The sequence below is a fragment of the Schistocerca gregaria genome, chromosome 2, assembly GCF_023897955.1.
Source record: "Schistocerca gregaria isolate iqSchGreg1 chromosome 2, iqSchGreg1.2, whole genome shotgun sequence".
NCBI classification, from domain to species: domain Eukaryota; kingdom Metazoa; phylum Arthropoda; class Insecta; order Orthoptera; family Acrididae; genus Schistocerca; species Schistocerca gregaria.
Window position 1 is genome coordinate 388,910,022 of NC_064921.1, and position 27,875 is coordinate 388,937,896.

A 27,875-nucleotide genomic window follows, 5' to 3' on the forward strand; every position below is an offset into this window, starting at 1 on the left:
TGCCAGACACTTGTCATATATAGGCGTTGCTGAATGCAACACCGTATTCTGTCTGTACACATATCTCTGTACTTTAATATGCATGCCTATACCAGTTTCTTTTGTGCTTCAATGTATTTGGTGTCAATTTTGAATTATTGAGATCACACAGTACAACGGAGTGCAATTAAATGAGGCAGTGCAGTTAGTAAAAACTGACTTCACATTCATTAAGATGGAGTTCACTCTGTCTGTCGGTCCTGATTTACATTTTCCTGAATTATTTCAGCCAAATGCTGAGAGGGTTCCTTCAGCAAGGCAATGGCAGGCTAACAATCCTAGCCTCATACACACACATTTATATTCTGTGTGTATTTATAAAAAAAGCCAATTATTTTCATTGTATTATGAGAACAAATTCTATATCATTGTGAGATGATCTCTTGATGAACGAATGTAAATAAATAAATAAAAATAAGTTTGGTATTGAAAAGTGGGGGTACAAATCAAATTGAAGGCTTTCTACAAAGCTTAGTACTTACTTTGCTCCTGTTGATGATGTTCATAAATAAGTAGAGATCTCAAATTAACATAGATACTTGAGCAGAAACTGTTATATTCATTAGTGTTAAGTGCAATTTAATGAAAACCTCAGACCTCCTCCCATATCAGACATACAATACAACATTTCATTGGCAAATAAAAATTTTAATACCTATACTACTTTTCATCTTGCAGTATTATTTTATTGAGTAACATAGCTAAACTGCTAATGACATGCAGTCTTCAAAAACATGAAACAACACTGTCTAAGGCAGATAACCAAATATCTTGCCTTTTTTTCTTCAAATATCTTTGAACTGTTGAGTTATATTAATCAAATTCTTTTTTGGCTGATTATGAATTTCAGTTGTGGATTAAGTAGATCATAAAAAGATACTGTGCGTATTATGAACATAATTACTTTTACCTGTTCAAAGTGGATGTTTATACTCTTATGAAAATTCTGTAACAAGCTCTTTGCTGACACATGCCAACATATTTTCAAATCTTGTACATTAAAAAGAATATTATTGGAGTTTCTTATTAACTAGTTACCTGTATTAGATATTTAATTAACTAAATTTTGAAACTGGGAATTCCTGTAGTAAAATATGTAACACTGCTGAATTGAGGATTTAAATAGGCATTCATTTGTACAGTGTATAACTGACTGGTATCCTTTCATAATCATCAGAGCTCTCATAATGCTTTATACACTACAGCTACATAATACTACTGGAGAATCGACATAAGTAATTTTTGATTGCTGCTTATGTTAACTGTTGTCTACATTGATACATGTCTCATCTTAAAGGGCTCTACTTTGAGGCAAAATTTACAAAATGCAATATGATTCAAGAAATAAGGAATGAAAGGAGATAAGGGTTTGACATTCTCTTGGTAACGAGGCCATTACAGAATGAGCAGATGGATGGAGAAAGAAAATCAGTGGTTCCCTGTTCAAAGTAACCATTGTGTTATTCATATTAAACAATTTTGAAAAATAATGGAAAATCTAAGTCATGGTAGCTGCAGAGGAACATGAACCCTGCTCATACCACCTCATTAATAACAAATAAATATCAGCATTTTAACATGAAGGCAAAACTGTGGTGTCAGAATAAAGGGATAGCAAATTTTCAGTGAAGAATAAATAACTATCCAGGAATGAGACATAATCAGCTCATCATAATCTAATCTATAATGCGTGGAAGGAGGTCATTTGTGAAATAAGATATTTTATTCTAAAACAGTCTTTATTTACACAAAGAGAATAAAAATAAATTTTTAGGTGATAAAATTACAAATATCTTAGATGTCTTTTGTACTTTTGACCAGTGTAGGCTCCTAGACATTCAGTCTTTTAATGTTGTGCTGTGTTTGATTGAAAAATATGCTTTGTCACAAGAGCCAAAGAAAGCTGTATCCATAAAGAACCATTAAAACTGCTGCTTCTGTCAACTGTCCAGAGTTATTTTCACTATATTCTGGCATTAGTGATGGAACAGCAACTGAAACAAAGGAGTTAATAATTATTATCTACAGGAGTTTTGCTATTATTATTATTATTATTATTATTATTATTATTAGTAGTAGTAGTAGTAGTAGTAGTAGTAGTGGTAGCAGCAGTACACTTGTTGCACTGCAGAAATGCCTATTATACTACATTATTGACAGAACATTACCATGCAAAGTAGGCTCTTCAGAATCATCTGGTTCAGCAACAGAATCTTCTTCTTCATAAGAGTCTGCAAGATAAAAGCATACATCAGAATTAATCTTTAGAGGCTCCACTAAAATTATTTTATTTTGCCTTACTTGAATAACTGTAACATTAACACAATGATACGATAGCCTTTTGAAGGGACAATTGATAGTCCCACTTTCAAATACAAGGGCAATTCAAATGTAAATGGTAATTGCGGCAGTATACTACACAATTGGGATGGTGGAGTGAAGGGAGTTGATGGTTGGTGTGTTAGGAAGAGGGAACCAGCTTGTTTTGCTGTTGAACTCTGTTCTGACTTCAGTAAAGCCATGAGTGATAAAGAGGTTTCTTTGTGTGTTGCACAACATATTATAATAAAGTTTTTAACATATGGAGATATTAAACCCCGAGAGATTTTAACTTCGTGTGAAGGCACAGTTTGGGGTCGCTACACTGTCATGGAACTGAGTGTTTACTTGGGCCAGACAATTTAAGGGCAGCCAAGAAAATATATAAAACAAATCTCATGCTTGAAGCAAAAGTCAAGTCTCGCAGATAGCACTTGTGCTGTTCAAAATCATACTGAGGGTGATCACTGGTGCACCGTTGCAGCATCAATGCATCAATGGGTATCAGCACTGAGAGTGCTCATACTGTTATCAGTAAACAGCTTGGCGTTAGAAAAATTGGTACTCGATGGCTTCTGAAGTTGTTAATGAAACAGTGAAAACAAGTCAGGTTGGAGATCTGTGAGAGACTTCTAAACTGATTCCAGCAAGAAGGGTAGGATTTTTTTGAAGCACATCATCACATGTAATGAGACATGGGTTCATTATTACACTCCAGAATCCAACCTGATGAAGAAAGGATGAATTCTGTCCAGTGAGGGCCGGAACCTGCCTTTAAGCCAGAAAAGTTCATGCAGCTGTGTTACACATTGACTTTCTTCATGATTGACATGTAGTGAATGAAGCTTACTACTTCCAGTTGTTAATGTCATAAAAAGGTACCTACCACAACAAAAGAGTCAGGCTTCAGCTCTCAGCAGATATACAAGTACAGAGCGGCAAGTTGTTTACCTTTTTTTGTGTTTTTGTTACAATATATTTATTAAATTTCATGTGTGTTTTTCTGTTTAAGATGTTTAATCTTGCATTTTTGTAAACTACACTCCTGGAAATGGAAAAAAGAACACATTGACACCGGTGTGTCAGACCCACCATACTTGCTCCGGACACTGCGAGAGGGCTGTACAAGCAATGATCACACGCACGGCACAGCGGACACACCAGGAACCGCAGTGTTGGCCATCGAATGGCGCTAGCTGCGCAGCATTTGTGCACCGCCGCCGTCAGTGTCAGCCAGTTTGCCGTGGCATACGGAGCTCCATCGCAGTCTTTAACACTGGTAGCATGCCGCGACAGCGTGGACGTGAACCGTATGTGCAGTTGACCGACTTTGAGCGAGGGCGTATAGTGGGCATGCGGGAGGCACCACACCGCCACTTCCCAGCAAATTAGGGACACTGTTGCTCCTGGGGTATTGGCGAGGACCATTCGCAACCATCTCCATGAAGCTGGGCTACGGTCCCGCACACCGTTAGGCCATCTTCCGCTCACGCCCCAACATCGTTCAGACCGCCTCCAGTGGTGTCGCGACAGGCGTGAATGGAGGGACGAATGGAGACGTGTCGTCTTCAGCAATGAGAGTCGCTTCTGCCTTGGTGCCAATGATGGTCGTATGCGTGTTTGGCGCCGTGCAGGTGAGCGCCACAATCAGGACTGCATACGACCGAGGCACACAGGGCCAACACCCGGCATCATGGTGTGGGGAGCGATCTCCTACACTGGCCGTACACCTCTGGTGATTGTCGAGGGGACACTGAATAGTGCACGGTACATCCAAACCGTCATCGAACCCATCGTTCTACCATTCCTAGACCGGCAAGGGAACTTGCTGTTCCAACAGGACAATGCACGTCCGCATGTTTCCCGTGCCACCCAACGTGCTCTAGAAGGTTTAAGTCAACTACCCTGGCCAGCAAGATCTCCGGATCTGTCCCCCATTGAGCATGTTTGGGACTGGATGAAGCGTCGACTCACGCAGTCTGCACGTCCAGCACGAACGCTGGTCCAACTGAGGCGCCAGGTGGAAATGGCATGGCAATCCGTTCCACAGGACTACATCCAGCATCTCTACGATCGTCTCCATGGGAGAATAGCAGCCTGCATTGCTGCGAAAGGTGGATATACACTGTACTAGTGCCGACATTGTGCATGCTCTGTTGCCTGTGTCTATGTGCCTGTGGTTCTGTCAGTGTGATCATGTGATGTATCTGACCCCAGCAATGTGTCAATAAAGTTTCCCCTTCCAGGGACAATGAATTCACGGTGTTCTTATTTCAATTTCCAGGAGTGTATGTAGTGCAGTAGTTGCTCACTGAACAGCCAGCTACATGACGCATTAATGCATCAGCATCCCTTGGTGACACTTTAGAATGGCTAGGATGTGTGCATATTGCATGCGGACGCAGGAGGAGCTGGCCACAGTTTGCGAACATTTGAATGTATTTTTGACTACAGTCATTCACCTTCAGGCTGCTGCTTAAGGGTGTAGCAGTGGCGGAGAATGTGGCATGTCACATGGGATACCTCAGGTGTTGCTTGTTTTGCTAATGGACCCTGCTTCCGAGGCACCTCCTAGTGCACCTGACACAGTGGATCTGGCCTCACAGCAGTGTGAGTGGTGGGTGGTAATGTGTTTGCATTGCTCCGGGCCCATTTGTCCTGTGAGTGGACAAGTGGCTGCTCCTTCAGCATGGTCTGAGCAGGCACACATGAGGATGGGTAGAATGCTTATTGGGAGCTCCAATGTTAAGGCATGAAGATAGCATACAGGTCTGGAAAGAAAGCCAATGTATACTCAGTACATCTGCTGGGGTGTCTCATCCAGGATGTAGAGGTGGCCTTGCCTTCAGCTATTGAGCACACAGGGTGTAGTCATCTGAAAGTTGTGGCTCACATTCGCACCAACATGCCTGTCATGTGAGTTCTGAGGTGACCCTCAGTTCATACACACAGCTGGCAGAGGTGGTTAAGACTACTGTCCTCGCATGTGGGGTGCAAGCAGAGCTAATTATTTGTAGCATTGTTCTCAGAGTTGACTGGGGTCGTTTGGTTTGGAACCAAGTGGAGGGTCTCAATCAAATCTTCATCAACTCTGCGACAGTTTTGGCTGCCGATTTCTAGACCTTCATGAGCTTATGGGTATTTGTAGGACTCCCTTTAGTAAGTCAGGGATGCATTACACAAAGGAATCAGTTACTCAGGTAGCAGAGTTTGCCAGTCAGTATGCAGAAAGGGAAGTCAAATGGTGTTCAGAATAAAGACACTTTGTTTGTGACAATTTTACTAGAAAACTGTCGAAGTATTCATTATAAATTTCCTGAATTTACAGCCCCCCAGGAAAGTTCTTGCACTCAAATTATTCTTGGGACTGAGAACTGACTGAAACCTGCAATGAAAAGCTCTGTGATATTTATCGAGTCCTGGAAAGTGTATAGAAAGACAGATTAGAAGCTATAGGAGCATGAGTGTTCATCGCAGTTGACAAAAATATTGCCTCTAGTGAGATCGAAGCTGAGTGTGACAGTGAATTATCTGGTCATGTATAACAGGTGTATGTGAAATCAAATTAATTTTTGGATGTTTTTACTGGCCACCTGAACTGTGGCAGTTCTAGAGTCATTCAAAGAAAGTCTAGTGTCAATAGCCCGTCAATATCCAGGTCATGCAATACCTTTTCAGCACAGACTGGGATGTCTATGGATTCATTACAGGTGCACAGACAGACAGTCATGTGAAATGCTTTTGAATGCATTTTCTGAGAACTGTCTTGAGCAGCTAGTTCAGTGTCCCACATGCAATGGAAATATCTTAGATCTTATGGCTACAAACAGGCCAGATCTTATCAACAGTGTCAGTACATAAATTGGGATTAGTGGTCATGACGTCATTATAGCAACTATGATTACAAAAGTTAAGAAATCAGACAAAGTCTTTGGAAAGTGTTTCTGCCATATAGAGCAAATAAGCAATAACAAAATTTGGACGATTCTGAGGAAGCAGAGGCTGTTATACTCTTAGTTCAAAAGAGAAAGCACAATTGGTGGCAAGTGTAGGTTAGTAGAAATTCAGATGTCTATGAAAACATCTACGCTTGAAGCATACAACAACTACCACTGTCGCACCTTAGCAAAGGATCTGGCAGAGAACCTGAGGAAATCCTTGTCTTACGTAAAATTTCTATGAGGGTCTAAGGCTACCGTTCAATCCCTTGTTCACCAGTCTGGTGTGGCAGTTGAAGATACCAAAGTGAAAGCCAAAGTTTTAAATTTCACGTTTAAGAAATCAATTACACAGGAGAATCATCCAAACATACTGTCATTTGACCATTGGACAGACTCCTGTAACGACAACATAGTAATAAGCATCTCTGGCATAGACAAACAATTGAAAGATTTGAAAGTAAATAAATCACCAGTTTGATTTTACAAAGAGTACTCTATGGCATTGGCTGTGACTCTCTCACCCAGCACAAAGTCTCAAGAGACTGAAAAAAGGTGCAGGTGATTCCAGCATGTAACAAGGGTAAAAGGACAAACCTGCAAAATTGCAGACCAATTCCACTAATTGTGTTTGCTGCAGATTCCTTGAGAATATTATCAGTTTGAATATAATAAATTTTCTTGAGACTGAGAAGCTTCCAAGAATCAGCATGGTTTCAGAAAGCATCGCTTGTGCAAAACTTAGCTTGTCCTTTCCTCACATTATATACAGGGAACTATGGATGAAGAGCAACAAGCAGATTCCATATTTGTAGATTTTCTGAAAACATTGGATACATGGTACCCCATTGCAGGCTGTTAACAAAGGTATGAGCACATTGAATAAGCTCACAGATATGTGAGTGGCTCGAAGACTTCTTAAATAATAGAACCCAGTATGTTGTCCTCTATGGTGAGTGTTCATCAGAGAAGATTATCATCATGAATGCCCCAGGGAAGTGTGATAGGACTGCCTTTGTTCTCTGTATTACATAAATGATTTTGCAGACAGAGTGGGCAGCAGTCTGCATTTGTTTGCTGATGATGCTGTGGTGTATGGTAAAGTGTCAAAGCTGAGTGACTGTGGGATTATACAAGACAACTTAGACAAAATTTCCAGTTGGTGTGATGAATGGCAGCTCTCCCCAAATATGGAAAAATGTAAGCTAATGTGGATGAATAGGAAGATCAAACCTGTAATGTTCGGATACAGTATTACTAGTGTGCTACTTGACACAGTCAAGTCATTTAAATATCTGGGCATAACATTGCAAAGTGATATGAGATGGAATGAGCATGTGAGAACTGTGGTAGGGAAGGCAAATAGTCTACTTCAGTTTACTGTGAGAACTTTAGGGAAGTGTGGTTCACCAGTAAAGGAGACCACAAATAGGATGCTGGTGTGACCCATTCTTGAGTACTGCTCAAGTGATTGGGATCCATGCCAGGTCAGACTGAAGAAAGACATTGAAGCAATTCCGAGGTGGGCTGCTAGATTTGTCACCCACGGCTTTGAAGAACACATAAGTTTACGAAGATGCTTCAGGAACTCAAATGGGTATCCCTGGCAGGTAGGCAACGTTCTTTTTGCAAAACACTATTGAGAAAATTTAGAGAACTGGCATGTGAAGCTGACTGGTGAATTACTCTACTGTCACCAACATACATTGTATGTAAGGACAATGAAGGTATGATATGAGAAATTAGGGCACATAGACAGTAATTTTTCCCTCGCTATATTCACGAGTGGAACAGAAAATGAAATGACTAATAATGGTACAGGGTGCCCTCCACCACACACCATAAGCTGACTTGAAGAGTATCGATGTAGATAAACATGTAGATAAAAGGTGGGAATGTGCATCAATATACCAACCTTCTCCATGACAATGCTAAGCCTCATATTGCAAATTTAACAAGGGACAAGTTGGAAGACATGTATTGGGAAATCCTCACCCTCCTTCACAGTCCAGATACCCCCTCTCCCAAATATTTTTTCTTTGCATCCATGAAAGAGTAACATGGAGGAGAACAATTCAAAAACAATGAAGACATTGAGAACCATGTGTGTAACTGGTTGATAACTCACCCTCAAACTTTTTATGAACAAGGAATGTTCAAGCTTCCATATCTCTGGCAAAAGTTTGCAGAGTGTGAAGCAGTCTATATAGAGAAAAACTGAAGGTTTCATTTGTGTAAATGATTAATCAATAAATGTGTAAGAAATAATTACTATTTATATTAGACCAGACTAATAATTGTTCCATAGATCATGAATATGATAGTTCATAATAATGTGGAACATGTCAGTTTAACAAAAAATTTCTTTACATGCCATAATTCAAGTTGGGTGTCTTTCAGAAAAGAAGAGTTTATCTGTGACTAAAAATTCTATTGAGTTGAAGGAGTCGTCATTCAGAAATTCTTTTAATTTGTTTTTAAATGGTGGTTGACTATCTGTCAGACTTTTTTGATGCTATTTGCTATGTGACCAAATATTTTTGTGGCAGTATAATCCACTCATTTCTGTGCCATAGTTAGATTTAACCAAAAGTAGTGAAGACAAGCCTTTCTCCTAGTGTTGAAGCTACGCACATTGCTATTGCTTGTCAATTGGGATGAGTTATTAATAACAAATTTAATAAGTGAATAAATATATTGCAAAGCTACTGTGAATACCCCTAGTTCCTTAAATAGATGTCTGCAAGATGATTTTCGCTGGGCTCCAGCTATTATTCTGATTACACGCTTTTGAGCAATGAGTACTTTTTCCCTTAATGATGGATTATGCCAAAATGTGATGCCATATGAAAGCAGTGAATGAAAGTAAGCATAATAACCTATTTTACGTATATGTTTATTGCCAAAATTTCTGGTAATCCTAATAGTATAAGTGGCTGAACTCAAACGTTTCAGCAGATCATCAATCTGTTTCTTACAATTCAATCTCTCATCAATGCACACATCCAAAAATGTGGAATATTATGTCTTAGGTACAGACATCTGTTCAGACTTTATATTTATTAATTATGTTCTGCCATTTAATGTACAGAACTGTATATACTGTGTTTTATCAAAATTTAACAAGAGTTCTTTTGCACAGAACCACTTAATAGTTTTCTGAAAGACATTATTTACCATTTTCTCAGATAATTCTTGTTTGTTGTTGTTGTTGTTGTGGTCTTCAGTCCTGAGACTGGTTTGATGCAGCTCTCCATGCTACCCTATCCTGTGCAAGCTTCTTCATCTCCCAGTTTGTTTGTTGGGTGTGGTTAATATACTTGTGTCATTGGCAAAGAGAATTAGCTGCATCATCGTGGAAATAGATTGGAAAATCATTCATATTAAGAACAATAAGGGACCCAAGACTGAACCTTGTTGGACCCCATTCTTGATACCTCCACAGTTTGAGAGATCTGAATTTTGCACATTATGTGAACATTTTTGTCACCCTCCTGTACTCTTGTAGTTAAGTATGAATTGAACAACTTGTGCACTATTCTACTCACATCACAATCCTAAAGCTTTTCTGAAAGAATTTATTGATTTACACAATCGGAAGCCTTTGACAGAGTACAGAAAATCCTGATTGGTGATTTTTGGTTATTTGGAGCATTTAATATTTAAACAGGGAAAACATATATAGCATTTTCTGCTGTAAAACCTTTCTGAAAACCAAATTAGCCTTTCGTTAGTTATTTTTTTGTTATTTGAACCACACACACGATATGATTACTGTCCACATACTTTACTAGCTCCTACACCATCTATGCATTTACTACTTTCAGTGTAAGTGATTCACATAGTAGAAATATGGCACATATGTAGGCCCAACAGCACCCATAAATTCAGTCTGTGAAGACCCATCAAATGGAGTGTAAATATGAAAACAATTGACAGATATGGCTCCCTCTTGACATCAAAGGCTGCAATACTATCCTGTAAGAGAGTTTAATTTGAGTGGAATAGTTCATCTCCAAGAAATCAGTTTGTCATGTCATGATATTTTGCTTGGTACAGTTCACACTGCTGTAACAGTGATGCATATATGAAACTAGTGGACAGAATACGGTACTATGCAATAAGGAATGGGTATTCAGCTATTCAAATCATTAGTTTGTCTGTGTGTCTGTATGAAGCAATCCACTTTCATCCACAGTGTTATCTTGATGCAGAAACACTGAAATGAGTGTGGATCTGTTTGTGTTGACAGTTGAAACTCTTTGATGCAAATTGGGCTTGCGGGGTGCTTGTGATTTCAGTGGACTGTATTGTGGTGCAATCATTATAAATATCTCAGACTGCAACAGCAATGCTGAGGATGTTGCAATCATTCTGAACAACAAAATACATAGCTTTTGGATGAGTCTCATATCAACACTATCAGGCTGTGATGACATATTATACTTTATCATCTTGAATGAAATCTGAGAGCCACACTGCTAAGTGACGTAGTGAACAAATGACAAAGAATAGCAGTTTGGAGTAGGCCCTATGACTACTTACACTATGCAATATTATGTTCCACTTATTGACATCAATCTATATAACAGGTACTACATAAAGTAGGGTTTAGAGTCTGAGATAGTGTCCTCCTTCAAGCAGCTGCGTAACATATTTTGTTAGGTTACTATCCATATCCAGCCACAAGTGGCGAGAAATGAGTCAATTTTCTTTGAAGAACAAATGCTACAAGTGCTTTCTTGGTCAATATGTCTTGGATCTGTTTGATCAACAACTTACTCTTCAAAGCCCTCCAACAATCACTATTGATGCATGGTGAAGTAGTATACAAATCACATGAGAAGAGATTCCCAAGGCCTATCCAGGTGTCACAGATTCCCTGCTATAGAATTTAATGACTCGTAATATGACTTTTAAGGAGTCATTACAGTAAATTCTCAACCTCGAGCATCACTTACTGTTTTGTAAAAGCAATCATTATATATTTTCACGTACCTTCTCATCAGTATATAGTACATTTCAGTCACACGTAATATTTATTGAGATGTAACTGATAGAAGCTCTTATTGTATTAGCAACTGTCTGCCATTATCACTAGGAAGCTAATGTTATGTAGCAGAGGTGCTAACCATACTCTATCTATACATAAGCTACAGCAATTTAGAACCCTTTTAGCGTTAAGTTATTGCCTTCAAAATTGCTGCTGTTTTTCTGAACAGTATAAATGAATAGATTATGTTGTTTATCAATTACCTATGATCAAACAAATATGAAGAATTTGTTCGCTATACTGCTAATCCAAATTACACAAACCTGATCCCTAATGTGTGGATAATGGGTAGAAGTAAGTAATAAAATGTCTCATACATTTTTGTCCTCGTAGAGTGTTGGTCAAAGTACATTAAGTTGTATCCTATTAAGAAAGAAAATACACCAACCATTATACACTGTCTGCAACAATACTTTCTTGAGGTAGGCTTACCAAAATGATTTCTCTCAGGAACTGCTGTCTTGGCAGCTAAACATGTTTCATACAGATGAATGTTTTTTCTAATATACCTTACATTTTGAAATATGTAGTCACATGGGACAGTCAGAATCTTTAGCCTTTCGAATAACCCAATACAATGAGCCTTACTGTTGCTATTTGTCATTATTCACACAGCCCTTTCTTGTACCTTGAACACAGTCTGTATGTTCCCAGCAATTATTCCCCAGTATATGATGCTGTAACTGAGGACTGGATGTATATATCCAAACTAAGTCACATTGAGGCACAAAATGTTGCAAATTGGGGCAAGGCTTTGAAGGCCAAAACCTTCACACATTCAGCCCTTTTCAACTGGCAATCTACATTCATCCCGGAAAATTTGGCTCATTTTGCCCTAACTGGAAGTTCATACAGTTTATCTTCTTTATATTTAGTGTTACTTTATTGCCCAATGACAATTTGTGGCCATCTTTGAGAACATCATCATCTATCTTTTTTGTCAGCTGTGATGGGTTTTCACACTTGGTGCTGTCATCTGAAAATAGTACTTTTGCCTCCAGTTTTGAGTCATTGAGAGACATCATTAATATAGATTATTAAAGGGATCAGGCCAATACACTCCATATATTAATATGTTTTGAATATGGTAAGTACTGTACTAGAAATCTTGTTAAAGCATGTGAAATTTCAACTCATGCTCTATTTTTTAGATAAGAATTAAACCACTTAATTTCTAAGCTTCCTGTTCCTAATATTTCCAGTTTATGTAATATAATTCAGTGGTCAACCTTGACCAGGTGGATTCATACCAGGGACCAGGTGTTCCTTTCCAGTCCGGAAAGCACAGCTAATCAGACGGGCATAATTACCTTACATTTTATATATGATGCCAAAGAAAAGCCAAGGCACAATAGGTTAAATTGATGTAAGGTTAAGTGAAGTTCTCTAAGTAGCCATTCATATGAATTAATATAAGAATCCATGCCTTACCAGTCAAATGATCAAAGAAAATGAAGACTTACTTTGAGTAACATCTGTTATATTTGAGAGTTGTAAAAAAAAAATTATAAATAAAAAATAAAAAAAAACCTAAATAGAAATGAGAAAAATGATGTACAAGAAAATCTTGTTTCAAATTCTTCTTTTATAACTAATTCAGAAGATTCAAACTTCACATGTATTTGAAAGGACCATCTTCTATATAGAAACGTACAATTTTTATCTTTCAGATGAATAAGAGATTCCATGTAGAAGCAATACAATTAGCTAGAGATCATATTTTGGGATGACACCATTCATAGGAGCACTGTGTGCAAGATGGTGATCAAGATTACTGAAAATATAAATGTGCATGTGGCTGGGGCCTCCCATCAGGTAGATCAATTGCCTTATGCAAGTCCTTTTAGTTGACACCACTTCAGTGACTTGTATGTTGATGGAGATGAAATGATGAAGACATCACAACTAACCAGTCCTTGACCAGAGAAAATCTCTGACCCTGCCAGAAATCAAACCCGGGACCCTCATATGGCATTCTGCAGCACTGACCACTCGGCTATGGAGGCAGACAAAGATTATTGAAGTTAAAATCAGCATTAAAGACATACAACACAACTGAAGGTCAGAAACTGTGATCATTGACATGAATCATTTGACTGACAAATTTATTTGTACAGATTGACAAATTACGGTCCACAAACTTGTTTGCAATCTTACACAGAAGAAGGAGGAGAGCTTGTGATATAAAATATGTGCAAAGGGTGTACTTCTGAAGATGCCACCCAATTCAAGAGCAAGAAGCATTCAAGTGTGCTCTGATATGCTTGAAATGTTCAAAAAAATAAATAAGTAAAACTTATTGGTGACATGGGATGAAAAACTGATGACTCTTCATGTTCTTGAAATAAAATGTAAGATCACAGAATATCTTCAAATCTCATTTCCTAGTTTTAAGAAATTTAAGAGCCATCAATTGCATAAAGTCATATTGATTGTCTTTCTTTGGCTGACAAATGTGATTTATTATTTTTTTATTGGAACATCCATCCAATGAACATGAAGTGGTACATTACGATAGCTTCTGAACTATCTGAAGGATCAGGCCACACAAAATCTAAAGGCAGTCCCAATTCACCATCATAATGCATGGTTGCACTCATCTTTGGTAACGAACTAGCTGATAGTTAATTGAGTTAGTCCATTGCCACATATCCATAATACTACTATTTCTAACTGCTTGACCCAGTGGGGGATAAGCTTGTGGATGATTATTTGTTTAACTAATTAGGTGAGAGTATTTGTGAGAAAATGGATGAAACATTCCACATTTAAATTTACATAAAGAGGATTCAGAATATGGGTCAATGATTTTACAAACACTCCTTTTAATTGAGACATTAAGAGGGTTTGATTTTGTGTTGAAGAAGAATTACTGTAGTTACATGTGCAATCTAGACATTCTGCATCAATTGATAAAGGATCTATGACCACTTTTGCATTAGCTTCAGTAGGATTCTCATATGATACATGTATATGTTCCAATAGATGAATGATAAAAGCAAAGGCTATCTGTGGGCAGCAACAGGTATGACATTTTAAATTCTTTGGTGTCTCAGAACATATATGGTATGTATTATTGCTTTTTGTGATGGTGTGATGGGAGACAGCATGCAAAAAGCACTGTGTATCACTGCCAGTTTTACTTTAAAAATTCTGAGAGCCCATATTCTATTATGAATCAAGAAACATATTACTTCCTCAAAATTATAAATCTCAAATAATTATTGCAAAGGTGAAATAAGATGTATATTGACATGTGTTGGGGGTACCAACAATCTTTTTTCATACTCACTACCTGTGAGTGGAACAGGAAGAGGGGAAATATATTTCTGGTACACCACCTACTCTCAACGGCAATCTGTACAGTGCTTGCAGAGTACATGCCACGTGATCTCATCAGCCAACGACAGCAGATATTCAGAGCATAGGGCACGTGATGTAGTCAGCCAATAACAATATCACTGAACACACAAATAGGAAAAGTTTATTGTTTAAATTAATGTATGTAGTGTAGCTACAAGAAAAGCTAAGCTTTTGCAAACAATATTGATCTTGAAGATGAATAAGGCACAAGAAAAGCTAAGCTTTCACATATAATATTGATCTTTTTAGCATGTGTTACACTTTAAGATACTCACACAAATGTGCTAGTAAAATTTTAAACAATCATATTAATGTCTGGTCATCTGGACTCGAAATTATTCAAAGTGGTTGGCACTCAAAGTGTTAAGTTTTAAATGAGAGTCAAACGCTCTGTGGTTTAAGAAATTCATGCACATTCTCACATGTAACATAAATCATCTTGTGTAAAAGGAAATTTCCTTTGAAAATAACGCTTTTCAAATAACTATTCGCTATATTTTACCACAACCTCTTCAATATGTGCTCATTTAGCAGCTGCCAGAGAGCACCAGAAAATGAGCGTTACAGCACGTGGGCAGCTACGATAATGTAGGATGGCAGTATGTTCACACAAACGTAGCTTAAGAGCTCTTACATGATGCCATAAAAGAAATAGGACATCAGAGGATACTTTAAGATCATAGGAATTTCGTAAACCATACTAAAATGCATAATTTAGCTTGAAGGACACATTCATATGTCCAGATTTACAATTAAGTAAGCCCCAACCTGACACTAGCTTTTCAGTGCGATTTTTGGTATGAAAATTTTCTTGGAATGTCAGTACTGTATTGTCTTATGTTGGGTTCTTTATTATGGCATAAAGCCATACATGCCAGAAGATAAAAATGTGCACTTATATTCAGTGAACAGTTGAAATTAGCCAATAGTGTGTAATGAAACATTTTGTTTCTTATAAATTGACTGCATCTGCGGAAAATATTAACAAAAGCCAACAGTCATTTAGCAAACTAAGAAATATAACTTCATTGTTGTACAAGGTGTTTAATGCTTGACTGCCAAAAATGTGGAAATAAAATAAAATCAGAAAACTGAAACTAATAACATATTTTAACCTTCTGTAATTATGTGAATGTATTTTAATTCACTTGATAGCTCCCAGCCACAGAAACCTCCTTTGTATTCATTTGATGTGTGAACTGTAAATGAAGAGAAAGCAACAAAATCACTAAATGTAAACATGAGTGACTATCCCCCTCACCACTACAAACCAGACTGCTCTACACATGCACAAATCTGGCAGCTTAGCTGCACTAGAAAAAAAATTTCTGGGTAGCTTTGACTGCTTCTTGCTGCTGCTGCAGCCACACTTCAAGTAGCCAGAAGTGGAAGGTACTCCTCATATGTAGCTCAACTGCACATGTGCGTGAGCCTTCTGGCAACTGTTCAAAATGACTTGATGTAAACAGTTATGACGTACCACTCATCAGAAGTAGTTTGCTTTTATGAAGTATTCTACTGTTGTTGTCCTAAAGCCTTTGATACATTTTGCTTTAGGCAGGCACTTGTGTGTGCATCATGTTTTTTGTTGTAAATGTTGTATTTCCTTCACAACTTAGGTTTTATTTTGATTTTATTCTGTCATTTACATTTTATTGCTGCAGTATTATTCTGTAGTAGTAGGATTCAGTGAAATTCTTTGTTGGACTATCAGTTCTTACTAGTCAAAATAACAAACATTTAACGTAAGACTAAAACAATGAAAAATTCCCAGGTTTTTCCCAGTTTTCTCCAGGATAAAAAAAATTCCCCAGTTTTTCTGGATTTCCCAGTAGTTCCAGAGTGTATACACTCTGTATTAAGGTCTCTCACTGCAAAGGGAGTACAAGGTAATGGAGAAGATACAATACCTGATGCACCTTCTGTTCCAAACCTGAGCAGTTCAGAGGGACTGCTCCATCCAAACTGGTTACGAGAGAGCAGCATTGCCTCATAAACTGTACCCAACTGCAGTCCAGTCAGTGTGTAGGATTTGCTGTGTAAAGGTCCTCCTCTGTCAGCAGGAATCACAAGCTTTGTCCATTGTTGTCCCTTGGATTTTGGCTGCAAGATAAAATTGACAAAGATATAAATGTCACTGATATTGGTCACTCTTAAAACAATGTGCAATTGCAAAGCAAAAAGTGAAGAAAATATATAAGATCCATATGTATGTACTAAACTGTTTGATTTAAACAAAGAGCAACTGTTTGTTGATTCAAACATCCGTTCCAAAGTAACATGAAACTAAACAGATAACCATTTATGTAAAAGTGGCCATATTTCTGTGCCAGACATTTAAAAAAATGTCTGTGTTTAATGTAAAAAAGTATAATTGAATCTGACAGTATTAAACATGTTTTGGTGCAGCTTAACAACCGTATGTTTGTTACTGTTAACATGTATATATTTTTATTTATGATAGGAGATACATGTTACCTGGCATCAAAATCTATATATTAAAAAAAAGACACATCTCTTCAATTTCTCTCACAGGTTTTATGTAAATACCGTATACTTAAAAACTGAGCAAAAGTAATTTTATAACACAAAACTTCGTTCCTTCCAAAGAGTACTAACTCATATTTAAAAGTTCTCAGTGAAGTAAATAATAGTCATAATATTCATATTATCTGAGAGGTATAGGGTTTCTGTAAACTGTGTTGTATTGTTGAATCCTAGTCAGTCAGGCAAAACTACATCAAGCCCACCAGGATCACCACTACATGATTCTATTCAAACCACCTTCTTATGATTATTCAAGAGGATGATCATATGTTATCCAGATGACAGCTAGCTGGTGACACAAAAACTATACAGAGCTTGCATCACTAGTTGTATATGTTAATTACTGGCTATGTGATTGCTGTTGCTGTTGTATGGACTCATTTCAGTATAGCAAGTTTTTGTACCATTTAGTTACTTTATTTTTTCTGGAGAACTGTTAAGGAGGCAGATACACCTTCAAGCAGCAAAAATTTTACAACATTCAATATTTTTTGCTCCTACCATAGTAAACTTACAAGAATAGAAGTTGACACTCTAAAGCAACTATTTTTATGCTCTTTTACACAGGTTCAAGAATGCATTTCCCTCATATCTGGAGTAGTTTTAAACTTTATAATTATTTGTTTAGTTTACTTTATTGACAAAATACTTGTTTGCAAAACAGAGCTCTTTTAGTCATGTACCACAAAAAATAACATTTCAAATTATGAATTTAATTTTTTACACTTTTTAAACACTGTAATATACTTCTAACTGAGAAGCCATTCAATAGAAGGACCTGATTTTGCACAATTCACTTGATGTTGTATAGTTAGAGATGCCCAACAAATTTGAAAGCCTTATGTTATTTATACTATTGCAATGCCTGTGTTATTCTGAATTACAATGAAATACTCCTTCTGACATGCATGCATGCTTGTAATTGTGAATATGAAGAGCGCAGCATAATGTAAAGATGACAATGAAAATTTGTGCCAGACTGGGACTTGAACCTGGATGTCCCTCTTATCATGAGTGGTTGCCTCATCATTAGGCTATCTGAGCATGACTAATGGCCGAACCCAAACTTTCATATGTCATCAGCCATTTGTCTGCACCCTGTACTCATACATCCATTATGTATTATCCTGTACAGACATGATATTTTACATGAAAGACACTTGGCCAGTGTCAGCAGACAGTACAATACCAGGCATGCATGTCTGAAAGAAGGAACATTGCAGAGAGTGATCACTCCACTGTACAGAATTTGCTTAATACATTGGTCTGGATACTTACACTATCTTTAAGATGTTGGTATTTACATTGTTGTGATGTATAATGAAGAATGTCTGGTACCAGAATTAATGTAGGGCATCCAAAGTACTGTTAGAAAGTACAAACTATGTATGACCACAGAACAACCGGTAAGCAGTGAAAGAAAGTTGCAACATTGTAAACCACAGATCTATCTGCTGTGGCAGATTTGGTGGCAACTCTACTTTCCAGTGTGGCACAGTTGAAGCAATATTAGCAAATGGTTAACATGTTTGTAGAAAGTAGTCCATTAAATACTCCATGGTTAGAAACCAGTTGCAAGTTGAGATCACTAACTGCACTGTCCAAATCACTATTGGATTGTCCCAGTAGGACATTGCCTGTTGTTTCTGATATTGTTACCTCTTACTTAATCATCTGCTTGGCGTTCATCTTCTTGACAAAGTCACCACCGGTGGGAATGTTAATCCACAATAAAGGACATGCATATAATGATCCAAATGAACAAAAAAGATTTATTTAATGCTCAGTTAATATATAAATACAAAGCACATGTTGCGAGAATGTTCAAAGGGCTCTGAACATAAGTTAAGAAACTCGAAGATATGTACTGTGTCTGTTAATGACCTTGCTTTACAATCAAAATAATCTCACTGCCACAGCTTTAATTGTCTAAGAACAAATGTCATTTAAATTAGGAAGTTCATGTTTAGACACAGTGTTTGTAATGAGATAAGTATTGCATTGTGGCCATGTACATTGCAACTGTGAATGCATAGTTTGTATATCAGTGCTGATGGTGAAAAACTGAATGAGGGCAGCTGCTTCACTCATTGGCATCACCACCACTGTATGAGTAGCACCAGTGGCATGATGCCACCGTGGCATCCCTTTCTCATGCTTCCGCTGTATTTGGTGAAGGTTCTGCTCACTAACTGACAGTTATGTGTTATTGTACGATGAGCATTACGTGTCATCAGACTTGACCTAAATTAATAATCTTCAGTTAATGTTATGCTGTGCATGTGTACTTCTCGTGCTAACCTCATTGTATATTTTGTTTGTTGTTGTTGTTGTAAATAAAGAACTGTAGATACAGTTTTTGACAACAAGGTTGTTCATTTCCACATACGTTTCATGAGTACAATCGATTCAGCATTGATTCAGTTATTACAACAACAGCAGCAGCAGCTGCTTACACAGCAGCAACAGCAGTTTGAGTAAATACAACAGCAGCTAGATTTGTTTCATCAGTTGGTACGGATTTGAAATAGGCATGGGCTCTCTACATCTGTCCTCTACAGGCTCAAGTACTCACTCAGCTTTTCCACCGTTCCAGGAAGCAAAGTAAGGTTGGGACTCAAACAAGCACTGTCTGCAGCAACATATCACAGTATTTCAGGTAGAGAACCACTCTTTGCATAAGTCTTCCTTCATGTCTTGGGTTTAGCCCAAAACACTTCATTTGCTTCAGAAACTGGCTCTTTTCTGAAGTATCTGAGTTGTTCTGTGCTTATTATCTTGAGCAAACTGACAATGTTGCTTCCCATATGGAGTTCCACCAGCGACAAAAGAAAGAAGGACAGTTCTATCAGGCACTGGTGCCTGAACTTTTCAGTTTAAGTAGGAAGTGCAAATTGATTTGTGACCATTGTAAACAGCCCTATGATGACTCTGACATGTGACATAACTGTCTATTCTGCTCCAGACATGAAGGTATGTTGTGAGGTCTTGCATTTAGAAGGTCCTACAGTATAGGAGGTTCTAGCTATCACTTAGGTATTTGAGATGTCATAGGCTGTGACAAAAACGTTTGAGGATATCATGGACATGATGTGCATTTCCACAGCAAAGGTGCAGTTCACTGATGCACTCATAATGCTCATTTAGTTTGCACTGTTTGCTGTCAGATGGTGCTCCATTTTCATGTAGATTCCCATCATGTTCTGATGTTTCCATGCCCACACTTGTCATTGCTTACTCGCACCAGCACGCAGTGTTTGGCTTGTTATAAACATTGTCATGTGACAGCTGCTTGCCATAGCTGTTTGCACAGTGAGTCATTGGTCGTGGACGTAGAGGGACGTAGAGTTTACCAAAGTCCAAAGTGTTACACCAGTGCACAGTCAGGAGCCTGGAATTCGCTAGAAGATCTGTATTATGCTGCACATTAAACAACAGCCATTCTGTTTCCAGACTGACAATGGGACCACTTTGTCTCTCATGAACCTTGAAATCTATCATCGCTTGGGTTGTCCTGCTTTTTTCTCAAAAGACTGCCATTTGGTCAGTAATGGCAAGTACCCCATTCCTGTTCATGCCCAGTTCAAGGTCAACTTTTCACAAGGGTGATCATGTTTTTTCTCATCAGTAGCGTGATGTCAGAAATTAATTTCGTTCTTGACGCATTCACGGTTCTGTCAGGTGGTTCAGTGTGTGTGTGATTTGCCTCCAAAGGAGTCTCATTCACTCTGCAATTGTTTCCTCCTCCATCATTGGCTGGCAGTGATCAGTGACACAATCCACCTCAACACAGATTTGGATGACCCAAGCACTGTCGTCCCTACAATACTGTGAGTTCACATACTTGGTCTGCTACACCATGGCCACTGGAACATGTTCTGCATGGAGGTCCATGCATGGCACTTTGTCTACTGGCCTGGTATTAATTCAAAAATTGAGAAAGTCATTTGTGAGTGCGACAGTGTGCTGAGCAGCATGCAACACTACCACACGCATCACTTAGTGGGCCCTTTTGTAATTCCATGTGGTTGATAGTAATTGATGTGCAGTACAATTACCTATATGTACACACTCCACCATGATAGAAACCACAGTGTTAGTTCTCACCTAGATTTTTGCAATCAACAGGCTATCCTGGACGATCATCTTTGTTTTATAGATTCTGCACTCACAACGTCATTATCCACCTCTCTTCCATTCCAATTTCCCTTGCAGTCAAATGGGAAGATGGAGCGAATGGTGCGCACATTTAAGACAGTTAAAAACGGGCTGGGCAGATTTTTATGCAGACTCAGTGTTGCCTCTGTTTCTCAGCACCTAAAGGACCAACCCTCTCAATGATCACAGATCACCCAAGATCCTGATTGTCCGTCAGCCCTGGACACTGCTTCACCTACTCTGTCCTGCACAGCAGCTTGAGGTGCATTTGCATCTTTCACGTTACAACCCAGGCAATCCCATCTAATCGCGCACCTTTGGTCAGCAGCCTGGATGGGTGCCGGCAACAGTGCAAGTGACAAGTGGTCAGTGGATGGATGCAACAGGATGACCCTCTCTTGCCATCGAACCAGCTGTGTCCTCAGTGGGGCCACAAACAACCACATCCGCACCCTCAGTAACCACTCTTGGGGGAGCTCTCCTGCAAGCATCATACCATGCCAGGGGCCTAACACCCTGGATGTGCCTCCATTTGATATGTTGTTGGGTGACAGTGATGTTGAGATGTAGCTGTCAGCAGATACAGACTCTCTGCTGATATACAACAGCAGCTGCCTGAATTCTGCCCTGCAGCAGCACCGGGCAGCCTATTCCAAGTCATCTCTACCTTTAACCATCACTGTTGATGGCACAGATTTTGCACCACCACCACATGCCTGCTCTACACTGTGCCGAGCTCACCAATGACCAGGCCACTTCCAGCCATATTCCCTGCCAAACTGGAGTCAGCTGACACACCAGCCCCATGACAGCGACACCTCTTTGGTCACTAGTGAGTTGATGGAGACAAACACCATCAACCACCAGCTGCCATACAACTGCTGCGAATGAAGCCACTGCCACTGCTGCCAGGTCATATGGGTGCATCCCACAGTTCCTCAGCCGTGGCAGCCAGTTGCCAGCAGCTCTGCATTGATGGGCTTCTGCATTCGTTCACCGGTGACTGTGGTTCTGGCTCCACAGAAGAGGGAAGGGATGTCCTTGTGTGCCCACATACGCTACCACCATGATTGCAAAACAAGGGTGCCTGCTTTACTCTCTGGCAGCGGCCACCATTGGACGAGTGGTACCAGTGGTATGCCACCACCACACCCTGCTCAGTTATGCTTCAGCCATGCTTGGTGCAGATTCTGGTTACAGGTTAGGACAGTTATATATTGTTGTATGATAAACATTGCATGTGATCAGACTCGACCTGGACTACTTTTCTTCTGTTAATGTTCTCTTGTGATTGTATACTTCCAGTTCTCAGGTCACCACCACTGGATATGATGTTGTAAATAAAGAACTGTAGATGGTACATTACAAGTTTGATGTGGAGAGTAATGTGGTTTTTGTTGACCTTCAAAAAATCCTTTAATAATGTTCCACTAACTATAGACAGTAATGGAAAAAAGCTGAAAATGTCATATGCGTTCAAATGGCTCTGAGCACTATGGGACTTAACTTCTAAGGTCATCAGTTCCCTAGAACATAAAACTACTTAAACCTAACTAACCTAAGGACATCACACACATCCATGCCCGAGGCAGGATTCAAACCTGTGACCATAGCAGTTGCGCGGTTCCAAACTGAAGCGCCTAGAGCCGCTCGGCCACCCCGGCCGGCATCACATACGTAACTGCAATATTTCAAAGTCTTTCTAATAACACACAAGTAGTAAAAGAGCACAATTGTCATATCTCAATAGAATTTGGATCTAAGAAAGGATGAAGACAACATTGCAGGACCTCCTTTTGTCTTTTTAATACACAAGTAGTAAAAGAGCGCAATGGTCACATCTCAATTGAATTTGGATCTATGAAAGGATGAAGACAACATTGCAGGACCTCCTTTCGTCTTTTTAATACGTGTGTGATTAGGTTCACACATTGGATAAAGGTGAAGCCATGCCAACCCCATGTAACATGACTCTCTTATACCTCCCGAGGAGATCACGAATGTAAAATTAGAGAGATTAGAGCGCGCACGGAGCCTTTCAGACAGTCGTTCTTCCCGCGAACCATACGAGACTGGAACAGGAAAGAGAGGTCATGACAGTGGCACGTAAAGTGCCCTCCGCCACACACCGTTGGGTGACTTGCGGAGTATAAATGTAGATGTAAATGTAGTACTGTTCAAATGAAGTCATGTGTTAACTCTTACAAATGTACAAGAAATAGAGCACTGCAGTTCAGTTGCATGCTCCTCATACCATGATTGTGCTGTACTGGCTGTGTGAAGTCCTGAAATATGGCATCATTTTGGTGGATAACATTTGAATCACAGAGTACATTTGATCACCTAAATTATTCACAAAATCTTTGGCTGTAACATGGCCTTTGAGAGTAATAATGGGACCAGCAGAATACCATGATATGGCTGCCCACACCATCAGACTTCCACCTTCATGCTTAACCATTGGAATCAAGCAATCAGGATTGTAGGCTTCTTTTGGCATTCTCCAGGTGCAAATCTGGCACAATGTTGGAAATAATGAAAACGTTGACTCGTCGCACCATATGATGCGTTCCACTGATTAGCCGTCCAGGATTTGAGCTCCTGACATGAGGTTTTATGCTTAGTTGTATTTGTTGTTGTTAGTAATGGTTTTGGTATAGATTTTGCCCATAAATATTTGCTTTATGGAGTTCTCAATGGACAGTGTTAATAGATACAGGTCTTGAAGGTGGCTATTGAACTCTTCAGTCACTTTAGCCACAGAAGTTTTGTGTTGTTTTGACACAATTCATGTTAGTGTATGATAATCTCTGTCAGTTTTGATATCCACCCACTACTAGGTTTACACGATGCTGTCTTTCCATGTTTTGTGCAAGCTGTCATGACAGTTCAAACAGTTGCCCTTGAAACATTCAATAAGTTGGCTGTCTTGGTTACTGACACTCCAGCTAATCGGGCCCACACAATCTGCCCTCTTTGTAACTCTGTTAGGTCTTTCATTACACATCGACCTCAGCCTCTGAACGCAAAGACGAAGTGTGCACTACTCGCAAACAACCTGCACTGCTGCCTAGTTCATGCTGAACATTTACATCTACATCTACATACATACTCCGCAATCCACCATACGGTGCGTGGCAGAGGGTACCTCGTACCACAACTAGCATCTTCTCTCCCTGTTCCACTCCCAAAGTGAATGAGGGAAAAATGACTGCCCATATGCCTCTGCAAGAGCCCTAATTTCCCTTATCTTATCTTTGTGGGCTTTCCGTGAAATGTAAGTTTGCAGCAGTAAAATTGTACTGCAGTCAGCCTCAAATGCTGGTTCTCTAAATTTCCTCAGTAGCGATTTACGAAAAGAATGCCTCCTTTCCTCTAGAGACTCCCACCCGAGTTCCTGAAGCATTTCTATAACACTCCCGTGATGATCAAACCTATGAGTAACAAATCTAGCAGCCCGCCTCTGAGTTGCTCCCATGTTCTCTGCCAATCGGACGTGATAGGGATCCCAAAAGCTCGAGCAGTACTCAAGAATAGGTTGTATTAGTGTTTTATAAGCGGTCTCCTTTACAGATGGACCACATCTTCCCAAAATTCTACCAATGAACCAAAGACAACTACCCACCTTCCCCACAACTGCCATTACATGCTTGTCCCACTCATATTGCTCTGCAATGTTACGCCCAAATATTTAATCGATGTGACTGTGTCAAGTGCTACACTACTAATGGAGTATTCAAACATTATTGGATTCTTTTTCCTATTCATCTGCATTAATTTACATTTATCTATATTTAGAGTTAGCTGACATTCTTTACACCAATCACAAATCCTGTCAAAGTCATCTTGTATCCCCCTACAGTCACTCAACGACACCTTCCCATACACCACAGCATCAGCAATAAGCCACACATTGCTATCCACCATATCCAAAAGATAATTTATGTAGATATAAAACAACAGCAGACCTACCACACTTCCCTGGGGCACTCCAGATGATACCCTCACCTCCGATGAACACTCACCATTGAGGACAACATGCACAATCCAGCACAACACATGCCTTACCTGTGTTGTTGACCATCAGACACAACCATCCAATTACTACCACTGTTCACATTGTTTTGCCTATCCCCTGTATCATCAACTTAAAGCTGTAAATTTTCACAAAATATTGTCCCTTTAATTTGTTAGTTCTATTTCTGTTCCCATACATAAAGACAAAAATTTCTAATGTCAGAAATAGTTCGGTAAGTGTAATATGACATAGCAGGACCTCCTGTTGCCTTTTCAATACATGTGTGATTAGGTTCACACCTTGGATAAAGGTGAAGCCATACCAAATCCATGTAACATAGTAATGTTGCTGATGTGTTCACTCTTCTGAATGTACAAGAAATCGAGAACTATCCTGAGTGCTATAAAACAGATATAACATCAACTTAAAGCTGTAAATTCACACAAAATATTGTCCCTTTAATTTGTTAATTCTTCTTCTGTCCCTACTATAAAGACAAAAATCTTTGATTTTCCTCTAACTAATATCAGAAATACACTCCTGGAAATTGAAATAAGAACACCGTGAATTCATTGTCCCAGGAAGGGGAAACTTTATTGACACATTCCTGGGGTCAGATACATCACATGATCACACTGACAGAACCACAGGCACATAGACACAGGCAACAGAGCATGCACAATGTCGGCACTAGTACAGTGTATATCCACCGTTCGCAGCAATACATGCTGCTATTCTCCCATGGAGACGATCGTAGAGACGCTGGATGTAGTCCTGTGGAACGGCTTGCCATGCCATTGCCACCTGGCGCCTCAGTTGGACCAGCGTTCGTGCTGGACGCGCAGACCGCGTGAGACGACGCTTCATCCAGTCCCAAACATGCTCAATGGGGGACAGATCCGGAGGTCTTGCTGGCCAGGGTAGTTGACTTACACCTTCGAGAGCACGTTGGGTGGCACGGGATACATGCGGACGTGCATTGTCCTGTTGGAACAGCAAGTTCCCTTGCCGGTCTAGGAATGGTAGAACGATGGGTTCGATGACGGTTTGGATGTACCGTGCACTATTCAGTGTCCCCTCGACGATCACCTGAGGTGTACGGCCAGTGTAGGAGATCGCTCCCCACACCATGATGCCGGGTGTTGGCCCTGTGTGCCTCGGTCGTATGCAGTCCTGATTGTGGCTCTCACCTGCACGGCGCCAAACACGCATACGACCATCATTGGCACCAAGGCAGAAGCGACTCTCATCGCTGAAGACGACACGTCTCCATTCGTCCCTCCATTCACGCCTGTCGCGACACCACTGGAGGCGGGCTGCACGGTGTTGGGGCGTGAGCGGAAGATGGCCTAACGGTGTGCGGGACCGTAGCCCAGCTTCATGGAGACGGTTGCGAATGGTCCTCGCCGATACCCCAGGAGCAACAGTGTCCCTAATTTGCTGGGAAGTGGCGGTGCGGTCCCCTACGGCACTGCGTAGGATCCTACGGTCTTGGCGTGCATCCGTGCGTCGCTGCGGTCCGGTCCCAGGTCGACGGGCACGTGCACCTTCCACCGACCACTGGCGACAACATCGATGTACTGTGGAGACCTCACGCCCCACGTGTTGAGCAATTCGGCGGTACGTCCTCCCGGCCTCCCGCATGCCCACTATACGCCCTCGCTCAAAGTCCGTCACTTGCACATACGGTTCACGTCCACGCTGTCGCGGCATGCTACCAGTGTTAAAGACTGCGATGGAGCTCCGTATGCCACGGCAAACTGGCTGACACTGACAGCGGCGGTGCACAAATGCTGCGCAGCTAGTGCCATTCGACGGCCAACACCGTGCTTCCTGGTGTGTCCGCTGTGCCGTGCGTGTGATCATTGCTTGTACAGCCCTCTCGCAGTGTCCGGAGCAAGTATGGTGGGTCTGACACACCGGTGTCAATGTGTTCTTTTTTCCATTTCCAGGAGTGTAGTTCCAGATATGCAGGAAATAAATTAATGTCTTAGGATTGTGAGCACAACAAGACAGTTCTTTGTTGCAGATTCATTACACCAAAACAGAAGTAATTTGGCCAACTCATAATTGTGCATATATTCAACAGAGAGTAGTAATAGCTCTACACCTGTAATATTCTCAGGTTAATTTTTAAGCCTTATCCATAGATACTCCAAGAGAAACAACACCTTTTGCGATGCAAAATCATCTGCTCTTTCTAATAAAACAAAAAATAATGAGTTAGGAGATGTTAACATCTAGCAATATGACATTAAAGTATGCACAAATTTGATGCAAAAAATTTATGTTGTGCTTACATATGAATAGCTTCTAGAATATTCACAAGTAACTTCTTAGCAGAAATGCTAATGGGTACTTCATTTGCTCAAAAATTATTTCAGCCACAAAATGCTTGAAGAGCTTTTGCATATGGTATTCCCCAAGTGTGACATAACAC

The 27,875-nt window shown here is 39.8% G+C and overlaps 1 protein-coding gene across 1 annotated transcript in view; it reads right to left on the reverse strand.

The window, feature by feature from the left end:
* Positions 1-1,743: 1,743 nt before the first annotated feature.
* LOC126321085 (limbic system-associated membrane protein-like) overlaps positions 1,744-27,875 on the reverse strand; it is a 220,713-nt gene continuing 194,581 nt past the window's right edge. Inside the window, exons 9-11 of the mRNA XM_049994146.1 lie at positions 16,623-16,815; positions 2,208-2,270; positions 1,744-2,033 (exon numbers count right to left, since the gene is read on the reverse strand). Of these exons, the coding sequence (XP_049850103.1) occupies positions 1,924-2,033; positions 2,208-2,270; positions 16,623-16,815 (366 nt within the window). The 3' untranslated portion in view covers positions 1,744-1,923. The remainder of the gene's footprint in view (positions 2,034-2,207; positions 2,271-16,622; positions 16,816-27,875) is intronic.